This window comes from Bufo bufo, chromosome 7 (assembly GCF_905171765.1).
Source record: "Bufo bufo chromosome 7, aBufBuf1.1, whole genome shotgun sequence".
Taxonomy (NCBI): Eukaryota; Metazoa; Chordata; class Amphibia; order Anura; family Bufonidae; genus Bufo; species Bufo bufo.
This window is the reverse complement of record NC_053395.1, coordinates 25983148-26004169: the sequence shown is the minus strand read 5'-3', so window position 1 is coordinate 26004169 and position 21022 is coordinate 25983148. Positions and strand designations below refer to the sequence as shown.

At 49.3% G+C, this 21022-nt stretch overlaps 1 protein-coding gene across 1 annotated transcript in view; it reads right to left on the bottom strand.

The window, feature by feature from the left end:
• The window catches only part of LCMT1 (leucine carboxyl methyltransferase 1), a 51722-nt gene extending 32944 nt beyond the window's left edge, over positions 1–18778 (bottom strand). Inside the window, exons 1-4 of the mRNA XM_040440108.1 lie at positions 18628–18778; positions 9101–9192; positions 5806–5927; positions 2094–2170 (exon numbers count right to left, since the gene is read on the bottom strand). Coding sequence (XP_040296042.1) covers positions 2094–2170; positions 5806–5927; positions 9101–9192; positions 18628–18710 — 374 coding nt within the window. The 5' untranslated portion in view covers positions 18711–18778. The remainder of the gene's footprint in view (positions 1–2093; positions 2171–5805; positions 5928–9100; positions 9193–18627) is intronic.
• Between the last annotated feature and the right edge of the window lie 2244 nt (positions 18779–21022).

Sequence of the window (21022 nt, the reverse complement as noted above, 5' to 3'; positions counted from 1 at the left end):
TTTACAACTCAGATATAGGCCCCTTGCAGACAAGCGTCTCCGGATGCGTTGCGTCTGCGATCAGGGAAAATCGTGCGAGTAGGTACGCAATTGCAGTCAGTTTTGACTGCGATTGCGTTCCGGTGTTCAGTTTTTACCACGTGGGTACAATGCGTTTTGCACGCGCATGATAAAAAAAAACTGACTGTGGTACCCAGACCCGAACCCGGACTTCTTCACTGAAGTTCGGGTTTGGTGTTCTGTACATTAAATTATTTTCCATTATAACATGGTTATAATGGAAAATAACAGCATTCTTTAATTCAGAATGCTAAGTAAAAGGTCCATTGTGGGGTTAAAAATAAAAGCCCGGCTGCGCGATCAAGTTGATGAAGCGAGTTACATATTTATTTTTTTTCAACCCCACAATGGACCTTTTTACTTGGCATTCTGAATAAAAAAATGCTATTATTTTCCATTATAACCGTGTTATAAAGGAAAATAATAAAGTAAATGGGGTCCTGGGTAACTCATCCCTCGTCTCCTTAGCAACCATGAGTGAAAATCGCATTGCATCCGCACTTGCTTGCAATTTTCAGGCATCCCCATTCACTTCTATGGGGCCTGCGTTGCGTGAAAAAACACAGAATATAGAACATGCTGCGATTTTCACGCAATGCAAAAGTGATGCGCGAAAATCACCGCTCATCTGAACAGCTCCATTGAAGTGAATGGGTCCGGATTCAGTGCGGGTGCAATGAGTTCACCTCACGCATTGCACCCGCGCGGAAAACTCACCCGTGTGAAAGAGGCCATAGACTGTAAATTACGTTCTGCGGCATTAGTACTGGTAGACTGTGGTAAAATATGACCAAGCTGTGCCAGAAAATGCTGTGGTTATGTAAAGGATAACTGTCACATTAAGACCCTAATTTCAATTTTCATATATGTAGTTATTAATAACATGATATTCCAGAATCGGTTACTATTAGACTGACTTTCCCCATATTTAATAAGATTCAGCCCTTAGCAACCAGTCTGCATAAAAATGTAATTTCACTATTCAGTTAAGATGGCCGCCACTGCCCTCACTGTGAGGCTAATCCCGCCTGCCCTCACTAGCCAGTAACAATAGCCCCCAAAAGTGTCAGTAACCCCTAAAGGGTTAATCTCCTGCAGCACAGAGGGGTCCTCTTACCACATGTTGCTTTCATTTATACACTGAGCAGACGGCAGATCTCCCTTCCCTGGTCTGCGCTGCTCCAACTCTGCATTCTCCAGCTCTGCTGAGTGAGGGAGCGTCTGCCAAGCGCAGGGACAGGGAGAAGTGCACACAGCCCAGGCACTGTTATCAGCTGCTGGGGAGGACCTGGCTTTAATCATTTACTTACAGTCCCTGGCTGTCAGTAATGTGACCCTGCACGATGCTGCGTGCTCCGTCCTTCAACAGATAGACGGACCATACCTAGCAACCCTATTTTAAGGACAGGTAAAAGTAGGCAGTACAGAGAACAAAAATGGGGAATTAAGGGGTAATTGAATACACAGTGAAAAGTTGAAATAGGGCCACCAAGGAGATATTAATCACCACAATCCAATACTTAGAAAAATAATGATAATACTATAGTTATCCTTTAACAGAGAGCAAATCATAGCACAAGTATGTAATGCTGCATTAGGGTATCTTCTTTCCAAATTGTCAAGCAGAGATTATCCAGAACAATAAGGATACATGCCCATGTTCAGGATTCATGTGCGGAGCATCCGTACTGAAATCCGCAGGTGTTCGCAGGCAAATCTGTGCGGTCAATCCGCATCAATTTGTGCAGATTTGCATGCGGATTTGGTGCGGATTTTCCGCATGCGAATTTTACTAAGTGAATGAAGAAAATCTGAAAAATAAAATAAATTGACATGCTGCGGATTTAAAAATCCGCACCGCGGAAAAAATCTGCATCGTGTGCACTGAGAATTTCAAATTCTCATAGAATAAAATATACATGACCTACAGTGCGGATTTTCCGCAAGCAAATCCGCGCAGAAAATCCGCACACAATCCTGATAGTGTGCATTTAGCCTAAACCAGGACTAGACACACACACAGACTGACTTACTTTATGTTATATAGTTTTCTGGCAACTATTGAGGGGAAATCAATTTCGAAATACTTCTGCGGGAGCATAGTTTCATCCTACAAAAATGAAAAAATAAAATGCTGTAAACTGTAAAATAAGCTGTAATGGTAAAAGCAGGTCACACGTCAGCACTATTCTTTCTGCCTATTTGTGATCAGATTGTGGCCGATTTGTGGAAATGAAGCGTGGATCATGGAGGAGGTTCTGTGTGCAGCGTGGAACAGAGGAATATACATGTTGAAGGTCTACATTGGACCTGCTGCAGGAATCGCCAGGGACTCTGAACGATACAATTGACCTCCTGGCAGCACAGGCCAAGTGCGAACAGCTTCCAATATCCATTTATTTGACTCTGGGCTATAAAAAGGGTCTGTAATTTACACCTTAAAGGGGTTATCAAATTTCTCAAACAGCCCCCCGCTCCCCATGTGCCGGGCCCCACACATGTAATATACTTACCCTACTCCGCTCCTGGTCCCCACACTGCCGCTTCTCCCTGTACACGGATGAAAACATACAGTATTGGGGGGGAGCAGCCAATGGTCGGCAGGGACGGGGACGAACCTCCGTAGCATCGCGGGTGACGCTAGGAAGGCTCGCCCCCGTCTGCCATTGGCTGCCCCCCATCCCTCGACACCGGATGTTTTCATCTGTGTACAGGGAGAAGCAGCAGCGGTGGTGCGTGGACCAGGAGCGGGGTAAGTATATTACCTGTGACGGGCTGTGGGAAAATTGGATAACCCCTTCAAGGCCCTTTTACACTTGTCAAACATTCACCAGATAATTGATAAGAAGCGTTTATAGAAATTCTCATTAGCAATGATCTGCCACTGTAAAAGGTGCCACGAGTGAAATGCTCGTTCATCGGGTAATATGATCGTTTGTACGGTCACCTGAATCATCATTTTCTAGAAGCAAATTGTGTCGTCTAAACAGTCCCTGCTGCCGGCAAACAATGATTCTGTATGGCGAAAAGTTATGGCATTAGCGATCACTCCTCCCCATACTGCAGAGGAGATCGTTCCATGTAAAGGTCTCCTCCACTGACCAGCAGGCTCTTTCCGGGAAGGAACGCTTCCTTCCCTACAATCGTCTGCTCTATCGAGCAGTCTAAAGGGGTCTTTACGTCCAAGTTTTTAATCTTGTTGATTTTGAGCGAGTTTGAATGGAGCGGTGGTCGAGCATGTGCGGTGCCGCTCCTTTCAAGGTCTATATGACTGACAGAGACAGCCAGGTATTGCACTCTGCTATCTCTGTCACTCAGGCAATCCATATAGCGAGGACGCTCACCCTGGATCACCTTGATGACTAGGTACTGTAAAAATCTCTGCAAGTCTGCTGCCCTCCAGTGGTGAACAGTATTGTGCATTTGCATAAACAGTAATTCTCTGATTTCGTGATGGGTAGCCGCTCACTTTAGCTTCAGGGTTGTACCAATAGTTTCCTATTATATCTGTGCATCTGTTTTAATAATGCACACGATGCAGATGAAAACGTATAGCTGTATAGCGCCATATATACTAATGAGTTAGGGAAGGGTTCATTGGATGTGTCATGGTCAATGATTCTGGTATCTCCAGCTGTCAGATGTCACAAAGTGTGATGATTAGAATTGTCCTTTACAATGCGATTGTCACAGATTATCATTAGACCTTGGCTAATAAACCCCGTAACCTTTATTCCATCGTAATCTCAAATATGTGGCTGTGATAAGTTCCTGATACTGTCACTTATAGAACAGGTACCATTATCAGGAGCCCGATAACCGTTCCTCATGTCTTCATTAATGAAAAGATAATGTAGAGAAGGTGTCTCCAACCTGTGGCTCCCCAGCAGTTGTAAAACTACAACTCTCAGCATGCTGGCACTTGTAGTTTTGCAACAGCTGAAGTGCCTTAGGTTGGAGACCACTGGGAAAAACATTGCATTAGGCCTCATGCACACGGCCATTGGGCGGCCGTGGCCGTATTGCGACCCGCAAACGGCGGGTCGGCAATCCACAGCCGCGTGCACCACGCATTACGGATGTGGACCCATTCACTTGAATATGCTCGCAATTCTGGAGATGCGGAACGGAGTCACAGAACGGAACACCGGAAGCACTACAGAGTGCTTCCGTGGTATTTCTTCCCGTTGTTCCGCACTGCAAATAAATATGACATGTGATATTTTTTTGCGGTGCGGACAGACCACGGACCTATTAAAGTTGAATGGGTCCGGCCCGCTGCATGGATGTTGCCCGTGCATTGGGGACCGCAATTGCGGTCCCCAAAGCACTGAACGGCTGCACAACGGCCGTGTGTATGCGGCCTTATTCTGCAGGTCATAATTGGAAACAGTCAACTGTCTTTGCTGCCAGAAACCCCCCTAACAGCTTAGCTGAGCTCCTATAACATAGTACCACAGTCTTCCCCACATTAGAGGACTCTATAGTGTAAAGACCACATTTCCCAGAGTAAGGGCTGATTCATATGACGTGCTTTGCCCATGTGTCGTCCGCATCTCCCAGATCGATTGTGGCTCTTATGACCTGAACTGACTGCATCTAATGTTTATTGCTACAGTCAGTTCCTATCCGATTGCAGGTCTATTGTACTGTGCTGACATGTTACGCGGTATCATAAAATACTATGGTGCAGTTATTCCGGGAGATGCGGCCCACACATGGACCATGTTTCTCAAACTGACTATCGGCGTGTGAATCAGCCGTAAGGGTATCCGTTTACCACATGTGCCGGGAAAGGTCCTGCCGCATATGTTAAATGGACACCACTGAGCATTCGTCACTCGTAGCGACCCATGTCATAAAAACATATACTGTACGGTATGTTTTTTAACTGGATGCCACTGCATGGAATAGCAAAGTCTTCTGCACAACTTCATGCAGCAGAAAAGTTTAAACTCAGCCATATTCCACCGAATGGAGACCAAAGGAACACTCTTAACCCTCCATTGGTATACTGGGGGTCTATAGATTCAATTAAAGGGGTTTTCCAAGATTTTAATACTAATGACCTATCCATCTCTCATTTTTTCCTAGACAAGAGACAACACATTCATCGGTCATGTGGCCTAGGCGCAGCTCAGCCCCATAGAAGTGAATAGGTCTGAGCGCGACACCAAGCACAGTAACCATCATATGTACGGCCCTGCACAGGAGCGCAGATGCCTTCTCAAAGAGCTGATCGACGGGGGTCTCAGGTGTCAGACCCCCATTAATCAGATACTGATGAGCTATTCAGAGGATAGGTCGTCAGTATTAAAGTCTTGGAAAACCCTTTAAACAAATGCACCAGGAGCTTTCCCATCATATACGATAAACTTACACTGCAGACGCAGCAAGTGATCACGTACATGCCATGTGTGTATAGAGGGGGGCATTAAAGAGTTGTCGGCCAAATGTTCGTTCAGCTGACAACTCGCTCTCCCCACACCTGTATGCTCAGCAGAGTATGGGAAAAAGCTGCTTCCAGGCACGTCTAGCAGCTGCTTATATCCCAAAGAATGAAAGAATATGGCAGCTAGAATCCAACAGCTTGACACTCCCCATAGGGGGTGGTCAGGAGGTTAGTTAGTAGGGGGGCCCTGCCAAAATGAGCAGGTTCAGCAGACATACATGTAATGTGTATGGACAACTTCTGCAAACTCTGAACATGCTGGGAGATGTGCCTTCTGGTCTCTTATATAATACCTTTAATCTCCAGAACGTGGTGTCCAGCCCGGCCCCCAGACTGATTATCTGACATTTGCACTCTGTCTTCTTAAGGAAGGCGTTGAGCAGGTGATTAACTCCTTGTACTCGAGCATAGTAACCTGATAAATCAAAAGAGAGAGAGCAAGATTAACACAAAATATTCCCCCCATTGTCTGATAGGTGCGGGTCCCACACTTATATAGAGAATGGAGCGGGCCAAAGTGGTGGCCGGAGGACTCCGGTCCGGCTACCACCAAGCGCTCTCCCCATAGAAGTGAATGGGAGCGCACTGCGAATCACCGGCCACAGCTCCCATTCACTTCTATGGGCTCGACGGAAATAGCCAAGCCAGCGCTTGCTATTTTCGGCGGCCCCATAAAAATGAATGGGGGGCAGCTGCGCAGTGCGCCCTCCACCACTTTCGGGACTCTATTTAGGAGATAGGTGCGGGACACGCACCTATCAGACAGGCGATATGCCCCCATCGTCTCAGATGAGAAAATCCCTTTAATAACTACATGGTTTTATCCCCTTTGTTTATTGCACGTGCACGTTTTACCTTCTTTATTTGAAGTTAATTAAAATGATTTTTGTATTTTTTTTTACCTTCTTTTACCAAATAATACTTGCTTTTTGAACAATACGTGCTTTTTATTGTGTGAAAACAATGCAATTTCTTTTCACATTAAAACTAGATAGTTCGAAATGTACAGTTTTATGGGATAGTGGCGACCGCCTTTCGTTTCCCATTTTTTGCTGATCGCACGCAGACCCATTAATTTCTATGGGGCCGCAAAAAATTGCGGACAGCACGCGGATATCACCTGTGTGCTGCACGCATCCCTGCGGCAGAGCCGGAAATTATACATGTCCTATGGCATTTTGACAATGGGGTCCGTGGAAACAGCAGGATGCACACGGCCGGTAACCGGGTATGTGGACCGCATGTTTTGCGGACAAGGATAGGACTGTTCTACAGAGGGGAGGGCGTACCATTCCACGAAATGCTGAAAGCACACGGCCGGTATCCGTGTTTTGCAGATCTGCAATTTGCAGACAATAAAAAAAAGACTACAGCCGTGCGCATGAGCCCTTAGAGCAGGCATGCTCAACCTGCGGCCCTCCAGCTGTTGTAAAACTACAACTCCCAGCATGCCCGAACAGCCTACAGCTAGCAGCCTACAGCAGGGCATTGTGGGAGTTGTAGTTTTACAACAGCTGGAGGGCCGCAGGTTGAGCATGCCTGCCTTAGAGAACCGATGGAGCCTTTCAAGTCAACAGCACGGTATAGTACAGCTCACCTGAAGGCACATCGGGAAAACTGCACCCTATCTAGAGGTTAGGAGGGGCAGTCATGGGGTTTAACGTTTTTTCTTCTTCATGTTTTAACCCTTGATGTGTTGAGGTTTTATGAGGGGTTAACCGTTATACTACTAAAGACATGACAACATACGGTTTATATCCAGTTGGTGCTTGAAGTGCCATTTGTCCTCGTTTAGGTAGATTATCTTCTAGGTGCTGTGTAGCACCTGTTTTAATCTTTAACCCCTTCACACATTTGGGAATAACTGCCTGAAATGCATGCAATTTAGCGCATTTGGGACGTACAGTGACGCCCTAGCTTCAACCTGTTACCGCATCGTCAGCCACAGAGACAGGGAAGCGATTGCAACCGTCTCTGACAGCTGCACTGCATACTCGCCGGGCACGGGATCATGCCGGTGATCGCTGTGATTTGCCAGCATCTCGGCTCTGATTGCTGCTGCAGAGCCCGTGAAGAGGCTCTGTGTGACGATAATTGTAAAAAATGTATGAATAAAACCTCTGATCTGCCCCCCTTCGCCCCCCCCCCAAGCCCACTTGTCACCCACTGGGATCTGCGATTTCTGATCAGGATCACAGACCCAGTCCTCCATCTCCCGACGCTGAATCCACTACCTGACACTATTTCCCACAGTCCGACGTTAATACGGCCGGCAGGCATTTCACAGCTGAGGAGGGATATGCTATACTATGCTCTGATATGGACACCGCCAGCGAAGGTGAAGCACAGTTTGTGCTTTCGTCTGAGTCGAGCGACGCTGATTTCCTCCGCCGTCGAGTTGCAGGTCCTGCTCTGCCTGAGCTGATATGGGTAGCTGCGGACAATTATAGCCCCCAAGTGCCCGATTTCACTTCCTCCACAGGGTTTGGAGCCGTCATTTTATTTATTTTTTTTGTTCAGATCCTCAAATAAATATATTGACGCTGCTCAGTTCATTGCCCAGAAAACCAGCTCTTTCTATGCCAAAGGCCAACAGTGGACCCCTACAAATGCAGCAGAACTGCACAAATTTTGGGGCATAGTTCTTAGTTTTGGCAACAAAAAAAAAAAAGTATTTGTGATTATTGGTCCCAGGATATAATATTCAGCACCCCCCTCTACCGCACACCTATGAGTCGAACACATTTTGAGGCTATCCTCAAATTCCTTCACTTCAGTCTCTGCCCACCCCCAGAAGACCCAAATTTTGATCGACTATTTAAAATAAGGGCATGATAATTCCCTTGTTAATTTTAAGGGGGGGGGCTCAAATTTAGTTAATATCTCCCAAAGAAAAAAGCCACCGGGTATACCTTCTGTTTCTGAAGGGGAAGGACAGAAAAATTTAAAGCACTGAACCCCCAGAATGACCCCCATTCCTAGGCGTTAGTGGCAAGATTGTACTGACTCCCAGTACCCCCGCCGATCGTCAGGAAAGGTCATCAATATCAGATTGTCAGGAGTCTGACTCCCCGCACCCCTGCCGATCAGCTGTTTCAAGAGGACTGCTTGCGTTTCAAAATTACCTGCGCATCGTTTCGCTTGTACAGGTGGCGCAGTGTAATTACTTCTGCTTGTCCAATCCAGGTGAACAGTATCAGCGGTTGTGATTACACTGCGCAGCCGCTGCAAAGGAGCTGGCACACAGGTAATTTTGAAGAGGAAGCAGCACGAGTGCCGCTACGGCTTCCAACAGATGAACGGCGGGGATGCTGGGAGTCAGACTCCCCTGCAGATCTGATAGTGACGATGACCTGTCCTGAGGATAGGTCACCAATATCTTTGCACTGCACAACACCTTTGAGAATAAGGCTTCACGGCGACGTTAACCGCAAAACACACGCTCAAAGATTTCATCCTCATGATGTCACTATACTGCACCATAACGAAAGCAAACCGGGTCAAGAGCAAATTACCGCCACTGTATGGTCGCAGCAAAATAAAAACCTGCCGCAAAGACAACATCCATAAGACCGCGCCCTGACTTGCCTCTGTTTATCTCCGGTGCTTTGCGCTCCTTGGCTTGTCGCACAAAATACTGAATGTAAGGATCCTTCCAGTAACCGACACTGACCGCAAACCTGAAACAAGAAAAAAAACGAGGATCAACCATCACGGAAAGTCCACCCAGTCTCCTCTTCGAGGGGAGATCCCCGGACGATTTTGCGATTTGAGAATAATATATTATCAATTAGCGGATCCAAATTACAGCAACACAGACTGAAGAAAAACAGATTCCCTTCAATGATAAACCCCGTCCATAGGGTTTGTTCATAGTCTGACCATGGAGACACAGGCGCGCATAGGAGCTGTAGACACAAAACGGTAGCAGATTATTCTCCAATCTCTTTATTAGATGCATTGAAAATATAAGAAACAATGATGGCACGGTTGTGCACGCCCTTAAAGGGGCATTCCCATCTCAGACAATGGGGGCATATCACTAGGATATGTCCCCACTGTCTGATAGGTGCGGGACCTGCACCTACACTGGGAACGGAGCAGAGAAGGTGGTGGCCCCATAGAAATAAATGGAGGGCGGCTGCGCATGCGCAGTGTGCCCTCCACAACTTCCAGGACTCCGTTCTCGGTGTAGGTGCGGGTCTAAGAGGTGGGACCTGCACCTATCAGACAGGGGGGGGAATATCCTAGCTATATGCCCCCATTGTCTGAGATGGAAAAACGAGATTTTTGTATAACTTACCAGTAAAATCTCTTTCTCGCTCTTTCCTTGGGGGACACAGAAGACCTTGGGTATAGCTCATCCCCCTAGGAGGCGTGACACTAAGTGAAGACTGTTAAGCCCCTCCTCCACAGCTATACCCTCAGCCTGGAGAGAGAGACTGCCAGTTGCGTGTCCAAGTAGTGAGAAAAGGCAAAGTCCAAAAAATTGGAACCAACAAGCCAACTATCCAAAGGGTAAAACAAACTCGGAAACAGTCAGAGAAGAACAAAGAATGGGTGGGTGCTGTGTCCCCCAAGGAAAGAGCGAGAAAGAGATTTTACTGGTAAGTTATACAAAAATCTCGTTTTCTCGCCCAATTTCCTTGGGGGACACAGAAGACCTTGGGACGTTCAAAAGCAGTCCAAAGGGGGAGGGACCACAGCACCAAGGCGAAGCACCCGAAGGCATCAAAAAAACCCGCCGCCTGCAGACCAGGCGGCCCAAGGCAGCATACGCCGAAGCCCGAGTATGCACCCTGTAGAACTCGGTAAGGTGTGCAAGGAAGACCAGTGACCGCCTTGCACAAATGGATGGCCGAAGCCTAAAGCCTCCGGCCCAGGAAAAAAACGACGGCCCTGGCCAAATGAATGGTGACACCAAAAGCAGAACCCTGCCCTTGGTGCGGCAACCACAACAAGAGCCACTCTGAGAAAGCGGAGGAAAGCCACCCTGGAGGCCGTCAACCCTTTGCTCGGACCTCCTGGAAACATAAGAGACCGAACGTCGACAAGAGTCGGAGATCTCCAAGTAAAAACTGCAAGGCCCAAACAACGTCCAAATCGGTGAAGTGTCCGTTCCCGGGGGGGGGGGGGGGGGAAGGGGAGGACGACTGCCTCAATGAAATGAAGGACAAATACCACCTTCAGAAGGAAGGAAGAGACGGAATGGAGAACAGTCCTGTCCTGGGGGAAGACAGAAGGCTCGGAACAAGAAGGGCCGCCACTCAGGCACCCGTCAGAGACACGATGGCTACAGAAACTCAACCGTACAGGACAGAAGGAGTAGAGAGAACTTCTGTAACGGCTCCAAGGAAAAATTGGAGCGCCAAGAGCCCAGTATGTAGTTCCCAGGACGGTACCGGAGGGCAGTACAAAGGAACCCAAGAGCCGCTCCATGGAAGAAGTTCCTGACAGGCCCAGAGGGACGGGGAACGCTGAAAGAGGAAGGACAGGAATGGCACTTGATACTTCAAGCAACAGAGTCCCAGCCCCAGGTCCAGGCCGGACTGGAGAAAGACAGAACCATGGAGAAAGGCAGAGTGGGGGAACGCCCAGCTTCCCACAGAACCCCAGGTAAAGCCCTAAGTCCTACCACAGATCCTGGACGAAAACTCGGCTAGAAGCGAACACTAGCGAGCCCACTAGAGTCGCCTGGGCAAGCGGGTGAAAACCCAATGATCAGGCGCGGACCAGTAACACGGGTAGAACAGTCGGTAGAACTGGTCCCGTCGGCCCCCGAGCAAGGTTGTCCCGTATCCCCCCAGAGTGGGGAAGCAGAAGGACAAACGGACAGGAACCGAAGGGTCCCCCCAGCAACCGCCAGGACAAGACAGGCTAAAGCCGAAGCCAATGTAGCCACCACAGGAAGACAGACTACAGTTCCGGTGTGGGAGATCAAAGACAATCCTGACCAAATGGTAGTCCTCCCAAGTTACCGAGAAGGTGAATCCAAAGCCGAAACATTGCCTAGAATGAAAAAAACGCAATCTGCACCCAGCGGGAGGACAGAAAGCGGTAGACCCGGTAACTAGGCACACAGCTAGTACAGCCAGTGTGGACAAGGGAGACTGAAAAGGAACACCAGAACCATCCAAATGAACAAACATGCTCTCCCCAGAGGTAAGGGCAGTGAAGGAACAGCCTCTAAAGCGTGGCCGGAACAGACGCTACATCGGAATGATCTGTACCGAGTGGGAGTCAAACAGAGCCGGCGAGAAAAGGCAGGCGAGACAGAGGCCGGTATAACACCCTCCAACCAAAAAGGGGGAGTGGGCAACAGAGAGGCCATAGGACAGCTCAAAAGCAGAACACCGCTACACAGAGACGCCCGGTTCACCGCCACGCAGAAGGCGAATACCCTGAAGAACCCAAGGTGGAGGTCCCCCGGACCTGTATAAGCGAGCACCCAAGAGAAGTTGGGTGACCTTCCCAAGAAGAGCGGCCCAAACCTGGTAGCAGATCAGACTGAAGCACCGAGGGCGCCAATCGGGAAAGAATCATACCACACTGCACCAGAATGATCTCCTTAGAGAATAGTGCAAGGCTTGCGGCAATCATCGTATCCCAAGAGAAAAAGAATGTCGCAGGAGGAAGGAGGCTACGTACGAGTAGCCCCGTAAGAAGTGAGAAGGCCAACCTACCTACAGGACGAGAAGGCATACACGGCCCAAACAACGCACAAGAACGTCCGCTCACTGCAAAAATATAACACCGCGAAGAGGGCCAGCCACAGAGTGCCACAGTATCTACGGGAGTGCAAACTGAAAGGAGTTATGCACAAGACTAGTATGGAATGCGATGGAACGCAAACTGACCGCCCCGAAAGGGAGGAAATGTACCTGGCAAACTGCAGTGGGCAAGAATGCAAAGGCCTGCCCCAAAAAGGGGGAGATGCCCAAGGCCGTACCTACGTCAGAGAAGTAGGGCATACCATACTTCGCCCAGAAAGGCGCCATGCACATGGCCACACAGTATCCAGCGGAAACGCAGGAGGTCCACCTAGTGAAAAGGGGTACATGCATAGGGCTATCCTAGCATTAAGTGAGTGTGCAACAATTCACCCAACACCGAAATTTCGTGAGAGTGTAACTACTCCGCCAATGAAGGGGAACATGTGCAAGTCCAGTACAGCACATACAAGGACAGCCTTGAATCTTGTGAGCGTGCAAAATTCCACCCATGGAATGAGGGGTGGTCACGCACAAGGCCAGCACCGTATCCAAGGGGAGCGCAAGCGTTCCGCCCATGTTAGAGGCCATGCTCAAGGCCAGCAACGTATCTGGTGAGCGTAGTATGCCGCCCAGAAAAGGAAGGGGGGGGGGGAATCATGCACAAGGCCAGCATCGCATTCAGGGAGAATGCGAGCAGTCGGTGAGAATGTGGTCATGATGTGGCCGACGGTGGATCCAGAGAGAGTGCATGTATAGGGGTCATGCACATGGCCAACAATGTACAGGCGAGAGAACAACCACCGACCGAGGGAGTGTATGTATGCCGCCACCCGGAAAGGAGGCATGCCCAAGGCCGGTAGTGAATCCAATGAGAGTACATCATATCGCCTATGGAAGGTGGTCATGCACATGGCTGGCAGTGAATCCAGTGAGAGTGCCGAATGCCGTCCACAGAAGGGAGTCATGCCTATGGCAGGCAGCGAATCCAGAGAGAGTGCAGCGTTCCGCCTAAGGAAGGGGGTCGTGCACATGGCCAGCACCGTATCCGGTGAAAGTTTAGGCCCCGGCTCTTCCGGCCCGCGGGGTGGGCACCCGCGGCCGGGCCTACGGAGCGGCACATACCGGCCGCGGGTGCCCACCCCGCGGGCCGGAAGAGCCGGGGTCTAAATTTTTAGCGGCGCCCGGCTGACCGGGGCCGCAAGTACTTAAAGTACCAGCCGGGCCTACGGAGCGGCACATACCGGCCGCGGGTGCCCACCCCGCGAGCCGGGGACCCGGATAGAGCGGGATCGTCTTGAAGTGGAACACAAGACTTCGGCGCCCGGCCGACCGGAAGGTTCCGACGGTCGGCCGGGGCTGTTGAAGCGCTCCTTTGCAGGCCGCGGTGCCCACCCAGGTGTCCGGAAGTCAGGACCCTGCACCCGGCAGCCATTTTACCCCTGGAGCGGGCCCTTGGCCTAGAACAGCGCTCCATATGATTTCACCCCTGCCGGCAGCTACAACCACCTTTCCCCTGGACCGGTGCCCGTGAGAGCAGGGAGGGTCAGTGGCAGCAAGGCGCGGGCCCTCTGGCCCTGAAGTAGTGGCCGGTAAGAGGGAGGGGGACCCTGAGACCGGGTCTGTGAGGGTGGGACGCCTGCATGACCCCTCCGTCAGGGGCAGCTAGGTGCGGACCTCCGCAGCTCCCTAGGCATTCCTCTTGTAGGAACAAGGGTGCCAATGTCCTGGAGGCCAGGAGAGAGGGAGCAGATGTCGCCCTGCGGCAGCCCAGGGCCAGCCTAGGTCTAGCAGGGACAGAAGGGGGTCCATAGGCCCAGGTAAGGGTCAGGCACGCAGGAGACCGAGGGGGGGGGGGGGGGGGGGGGGGGGGGACACGTAGGGCTGGAGAAGCCTCTCTTACCACAGCCGTCTTCACCCTCGGTCCGTTCCAGCAGGGTCGCCCCTTCAGCTACTGGCACCGTAGTGGCAGGACGTCGGGGGAGGGACTTGGCGTGCGGGCGACCCTTGCGCTGGCGGGATGCAGGGGAGCTGGGCTGCCCTGGTCCACCTTGCCTTCTGTGGGGGAGGCAGCAGTGCGGGTGACCGGCACTGGCGCAGCTCAACCCCGGGAGAACAGAGAGGTCTAGTGCGTCTCTGTTATCCCTGATGATCTGGAACAAAAAGAAAATAAAACAAAGTAAAAATCTAAAATTGAAACAAGGAGAAACCAGCCCTGCAGAGCAGGGAGTGTCTTGCCTCCTTGGACACTAAGCAAAAACTGGCAGTCTCTCTCTCCAGGCTGAGGGTATAGCTGTGGAGGAGGGGCTTAACAGTCTTCACTTAGTGTCACGCCTCCTATGGAGATGAGCTATACCCAAGGTCTTCTGTGTCCCCCAAGGAAATTGGGCGAGAAAACCCCTTTAAAGGGATTATCCCCTCTGGATAATTATGGCAACCTATCAGTAGGATATGAGATAAACGTCTGATCGGTGTCAGTCCCACCTCGGGGACTTGCTCCTGTCTGAAGAATGGGGCTCCCCCATCATCCTCTCCAGTTACTGCTATGGGACTGCTAAAAATAGCTGAATGCTATATAGCACTGATCCCAATCAGTCCCATAGACTTTTACTGGAGAGGAGATGCACATGCCAGACCCCCGCTCCCATCAAACTTGTGGGGAGGGGGGCGACGACACTCTGACCTAGGTCCCCCCAATGCCTCTGCTTTAGGTATACCCCCATTAGTGCCACAGCTCAATATGCCCCCCAATACCTCCACTCTAAATGCACCCCTAATACTGCCTATTCTCCAGTTGCCCCCCTAATACCTCTGCTCCAGGATCCCCATTATTACCCTGCCTCAGGCGACCCTAATGTCTCTGCTTTAGGTGCACCCTCATAAATGCCCCAGCTCCAGATGCCCCCACTCTAAATGCACCCCTAATATTGCCTCTTCTCCAGTTACCCCTGCTCCAGGATCCCCACTATTACTCTGCCTCAGGTGACCCTAATGCCTCTGTGTCACGTTGCTCCTCTAGCGCCTTTGCTTGGTTGTGACCTGCAAAGGGGGTTGGACTTATGCCCGAAATGTCACATTCTCCAGTATTGACACGTACGGTTTACATGGCGGCAGTGATGATATTCCGTATTTACAGGCATCACTGCTGCCATGTAAAGAGATACTGGTGGTGGAGGATTTAGGCTCCATTCACACGTCCGCAAATGGGTCTGCATTCGTTCCGCAATTTTGCGGAACGGGTGCGGACCTATTCATTTTCTATGGGGACGGAATGGATGCGGACAGCACACAGTGTGCTGTCAGCATCCGCATTTGCGGAGCGCGGCCCCGATCTTCAGGTCCGCAAAAGATAGAACATGTCCTATTCTCGTCCGCAGATTGCGGACAAGAATAGGCATTTCTATAGGGGTGCCGGGCGGGTGTGTTGCGGATCTACAATTTGCGGGTCCGCAACACACCACGGACGTGTGAATGGAGCCTTAAAGAGGTTGTCCAGGTTTTCAAGTTATCCTCTCCACACCATAGGGCATAACTATATGATTAGTGGGGCCCGATTCTGTGACCCCCGCTGATCCCAGGAACAGGTCTTGTTCTCCTTTTTTGATGGTGTGACAGGCCACACATACGCCCTGCTGCTCCATTCATTCTCTTTGGGACCACTGGAAATAGCCAGCGCTGTACTCCACCATCTCCAGCGACCCCATAGAGAATGGATGGAGAGGCAGGGCATATGCTTGACCTGCCACTCAATCAAGAAGGGGGATCAGTGGGGGCTCCAGCGTTCAGACCCCCACGGATCACTTAGTTATCCCCAATCCTGTGGATAGAGGATAACTGGAAAAGTGGACACCAGCCCTTCAACAGGCGAGCATTTCTATATTAGTTTGACATATTTTGAGCCAGATTTTTAATTTTATTTTTATTTTTTACACCCAAAGAAAACCTTTAAGGATAGGGAATGTGAAAAAGTCCAACAGCTATGACACAACAGGTGATAAGTGTCTGATTGATGGGGGTCTGACTGCTGGGACCCCCATGATCAAGGGAACGTGGTCTTAAAGGGAACCTGTCATCAACTTTATGCTGATCTCACTGAGGGCAGCATAAGGCCTCTTTCACACTACCGTATGGCTATTTTTTTAGTGTTTTGCGGTCCGTTTTTCACAGATCCGTTGTTCCGTTTTTTTGTTTCCGTTGTGTTTCCGTATGGCATATACAGTATACAGTAATTACATAGAAAAAATTGGGCTGGGCATAACATTTTCAATAGATGGTTCAGAAAAAAACGGAATGGAAACGGAAGACATACGGATGCATTTCCGTATGTGTTCCATTTTTTTTGCGGACCCATTGACTTGAATGGAGCCACGGAACGTGATTTGCGGTCAAATATAGGACATGTTCTATCTTTCAACGGAACGTAAAAACAGAAATGGAATGCATACAAAACACATTCCATTTTTTTTGCGGAACCCTAGAAATGAATGGTTCCGTATACGGAACGCAAAAAAATGCCCTTCAAAACAGAAAAAAAAAACGGTAGTGTGAAAGAGGCCTAAAATAGTGACAGAAATGCTGATGTCAGAGATGTGTCACTCATGAGCTAAAAGTTAGTGGTCGCCGAGAACCGGCATCATAATGATTGCAGCTCAGGCCTTGAGAAGAGTCAGATCTACCTGAGAAGAGTCCTGGTTATCCATAATCTCCTGCTCTCTCCCCATCTGCTGATGACTGGCAGTTCTCTCCTAGAGGGAAAGGGAGAAGACTAGGTAGAAGACTGTCAGCCATCAGCAGGAATTTATGAGTAACCCTGACTCTTCTCAGGTGGCCGTGACTCTTTTCCAGACCTAGTGTGCAATGATTGTGAGGTTGGTTCTCAGCAACCACTTAAAAATGACAGACCGCTGAAATCAACTCACCTGTCTCTATTTATTCTGCCTTTAGTATGGGCAGCAGAAAGTTGATGATAGGTTCCCTTTAAGACCCTTGTGTACATAGATTGGCGGTAATGTAATTGAATGTCTCAGGACCCCTTTTTTCATGATCAGTGGGTGTTCCAGCAGTCAGACCCCAGCAATCTGATATTTATCACCGATCCTGTAGATAGGCAATAGGTCATTATGGTAGGAGAACCCTTTTAATTATAATGTAGATTATGTACAATCTGAGGAGGTTACGATTTGGTAAATTTCATGGCAGACATTTATGTTTAAAGGGGTTAAAGGGTTTGTCTCACTTCAGTAAATGGCATTTATCATGCAGTTAATACAAGGCACTTACTAATGTATTGTGATTGTCCATGTTGCCTCCTTGCCATCACATTATAGACAGCTCGTATCCGTGGTTATCATCACCGTGTAATCCAGCAGTGGTGGCCGTGCTTACACACTATAGGGAAAGGCTGGAAGTGCGCATAGGCCAACACCTTTACCTATAGTGTGTAAGCACGGCCATCGCTGCTGGATTACACGGTGGTAATAACCACGGATACGTGCTGTGTATAATGTGATGGAAAGGAGGCAACATGGACAATCACAATACATCAGTAAGTGTTTTGTATTAACTTTCTCTACATGATAAATGCCAATTGCTGAAGTGAGACAAACCCTTGAAGTGTGCTATACTTAATAGGGTTAGGCATAAATATCTTGGTGTGTGCATTGTGTGTTTCCTAAAACCACACAGAGATATGGGACAGGTATATTGCGGACATGCTAGCGGCGATCTAGCCGTGCATGTCCGCATCTCTATAGGGTAAAAAGAGGTGACAGAATCCCTTTAAAGATGAAGTATGATGGCCGACACTCACAGCACAATGCACAAACATACATGTGGCAGAATTTACACCGTTTTATTTAAACTGAGGACCTAGCCCCACCCAGGCCAGTTGATACTAGTCGTGACGTCACTGGGCCAGCGGTAAACAGCGAGAAGGCCGCGGCGCTGCTGCCAGCGCCGTTGCCTTCTCAAACAGCTGATTGCAGGGGGACCTGGGTGTCAGACGCTGATGATCTATCCAGAGGATAGATCATCAGTTTAAAAAAAATGCAGAACCCCTTTAATATCCCTGTTATCACTGTAAGGGCTCATGAACACGACCGTTGGATGCTTTGCAGTCTGCAAATTGCGGATCCGCAAAACATCCTCTGATAATTGCGGAACAGAACAGCCTCTGATAGAACAGTGCTATCCTTGTCTGTAATGTGCACAGTAATAGGACCGGTTCTATCATTTTGCAGAACGGCCCCATTGAAGTGAACGGTACGGGCAGGAGCCCTAAGGTGGGCCCCCAGAATCAGTTACAGTGGTGGGCCCTAAGTACCCTTGTCCATCCCTGGACCGGACCTAAGACAAGTTCTCAGTGACTACTGTCAGCCCCGGGTCCCGGCCCAGCTATGGCCCCACCTCTTGCAGATAGAGGCGTCGTCGCAGGTCCCCCTCACGGCCTCGTCCGCGGTGTCAGAGTCCTGCCCGGTAGCTCGGGACATCTCGTCGCCGTTTGTCACTGCAGCTCTCGCAGCTTGTTCTGTTGACGTTTGGCAGCTACAACGCTATTGGCCGCCCGATTTTAACATAGCTCACTACTATTGGTCAATGTAAAAGCCGCGCCCCCGAATTGTAATCCTATTGGCTAAATAGGTTGCGCTTACCCGGAAGAATTCTTGCGGAGGTCAGGGGAAGGTTGGAGGACATTTTTGATTTGGGAAGGCGGTCAATGGTTGCCCATTCCACCTGCGTTCACATTGTCACGATGTCCTAAATATTCTTAAAGGGCAAGAACCTCACGTTTCTAGCTCCTTATTTTTCCTTAATCATGTGTACAGTTAACCTGTTGTAGAAAATCCCTATAGACATTACCCCAAAGCAGCAAATATTACCGTAAATGTTCAACATTCCTAATGTTAAACATTTACGGTAATATTTGCTGCTTTGGGGTAGTGTCTATAGGGATTTTCTACAACAGGTTAACTGTACACATGATTCTGGTGCAGTCACGAACATATCATACCCGTCCGGATATCTTTTAGGCCATGTTGACACAGTGCAGCGGATTTTCCCATGGATTCCGACACGTATTCAATACACCTAAATCCACGTTGTACTCTCAGCGTCAATCTCAAATCCAAGTTCCGCGCTGCATAAGAAAAAAAAGGGGGTGATGCCTCTTCTTGAAACGTAACTTATGGTAACCACGGATGGGTAGCCCACGGATTAGCCCCATTTGGCTAATATGCGTTTGGATCCACGCCATTACAGCCTGCAAATCCCTGATGCACATCCCGTACATTTTTCAGATGGAAAACCCCACTGTGTGCACATACCCTTACGTTTGATTTGCAATTTTCCATGCGGATCTGCCTTTACATCGGACAAGACCGTGTGCGACCATCCAGCTGTGGTTTCCTTGCAGATTGTGTGTCAAGAAGTGTCTTTTTCCCCCCCAAATCAGCTCTATATGAACTACACATGGGTTCCCACTGACATCAAAGGGATGCTGAATACCTGTGGGTAATGGTGCGGAATAGGCATCAGAACCAAAATGTGGCTCTTTTTTTTTTTTTTACAACTCCTGCCATTCCTTAAAGAGGGCGTCCATTTTGGACCTGTTAGGAGAGTAACGATAAGCTGATCATAGGGTGTCCACTGCTTGGGATTTCATTGATGAGATGAGGTGGAATCTGGCAACAAGTCCTCATTTTCCCTGCAGCACCACCAGTAGTGAAATTAAAGGGGTATTCTCATCTGAGACAATGGGGGCATATCGCTAGGATATGCCCCCATTGTCTGATAGGTGCAGGTCCCATCTCCTAAACAGAGCCCCAAAAGTGATGGAGGGCATACTGCGCATGCATAGCCGCCCTCGATTCTTTCCTATGGGGCACTGGCTCGGCAGGCCCATAGAACTGAATGGGAGCGGTGGCCAGTCATGTGCGGTGCGCTCCCATTCACTTGTATGGGAGAGCGATTGGTGGTGACCGGACTGGAGTCCTCCAGCCATCATTTTGCCCGCTCTGTTATAGGTGCGGGTACCAGAGGTGAGACCCACACCTATCAGACAATGGGGGCATATCCTAACGATATGGCCCCATTGTCTCAGATGAGAATACCCCATTAAGTATTACCTCGCGCCCACATTATGGTTCCTTCAGATAGAGATCCTCTGTATATCCACTTACTATACAGTAGTCACAGCCAGATGCAGAGGGGTACATGCACTGTGTAGTTTCCCTCTCCGTCCACCGTATAGTTCCTCGCACTGGTGGCTTTACTGAGGGTGTCGGCCTTCAGACCTCCACCGATCTGATACTGACCCATCCCGAGGATAGGTCATCAACATCTAGGTCCCGAAAAACCCCTTAGATGTGCGCTTGGCAGCTGAAGGCATCTGTGTTGGCCCCATGTTCATATGTGCCCGCATTGCTGAGGAAAATTTTTGATATATGCAAATGAGCCTCTAGGAGCAACGGGGGCGTTACCATTACACCTAGAGGCTCTGCTCTCTCTGCAACTGCCACGCCCTCTGCACTTTGATTGACAGGGCCAGGCATGACGAGCTGTCCCAGGCACAGCATAAATGGCAGTCACCCCCCCCCCCCCTGCTTGTTTAACCCCTTAGATACCACGGTCATTGGACAGGGGGTAAAAAAAATACCTCATGGGACAGCACCTCATGTGAACTGCAAAATTATTATTTTTTTAAATTACGGCTTTTGAAGGCGGGGATTAAAAAAATAAACATCGGATGCAGAGTGTTAAAAGGTGACCCTGTCCCACTTCTGACTATGTGACACTCCATTGC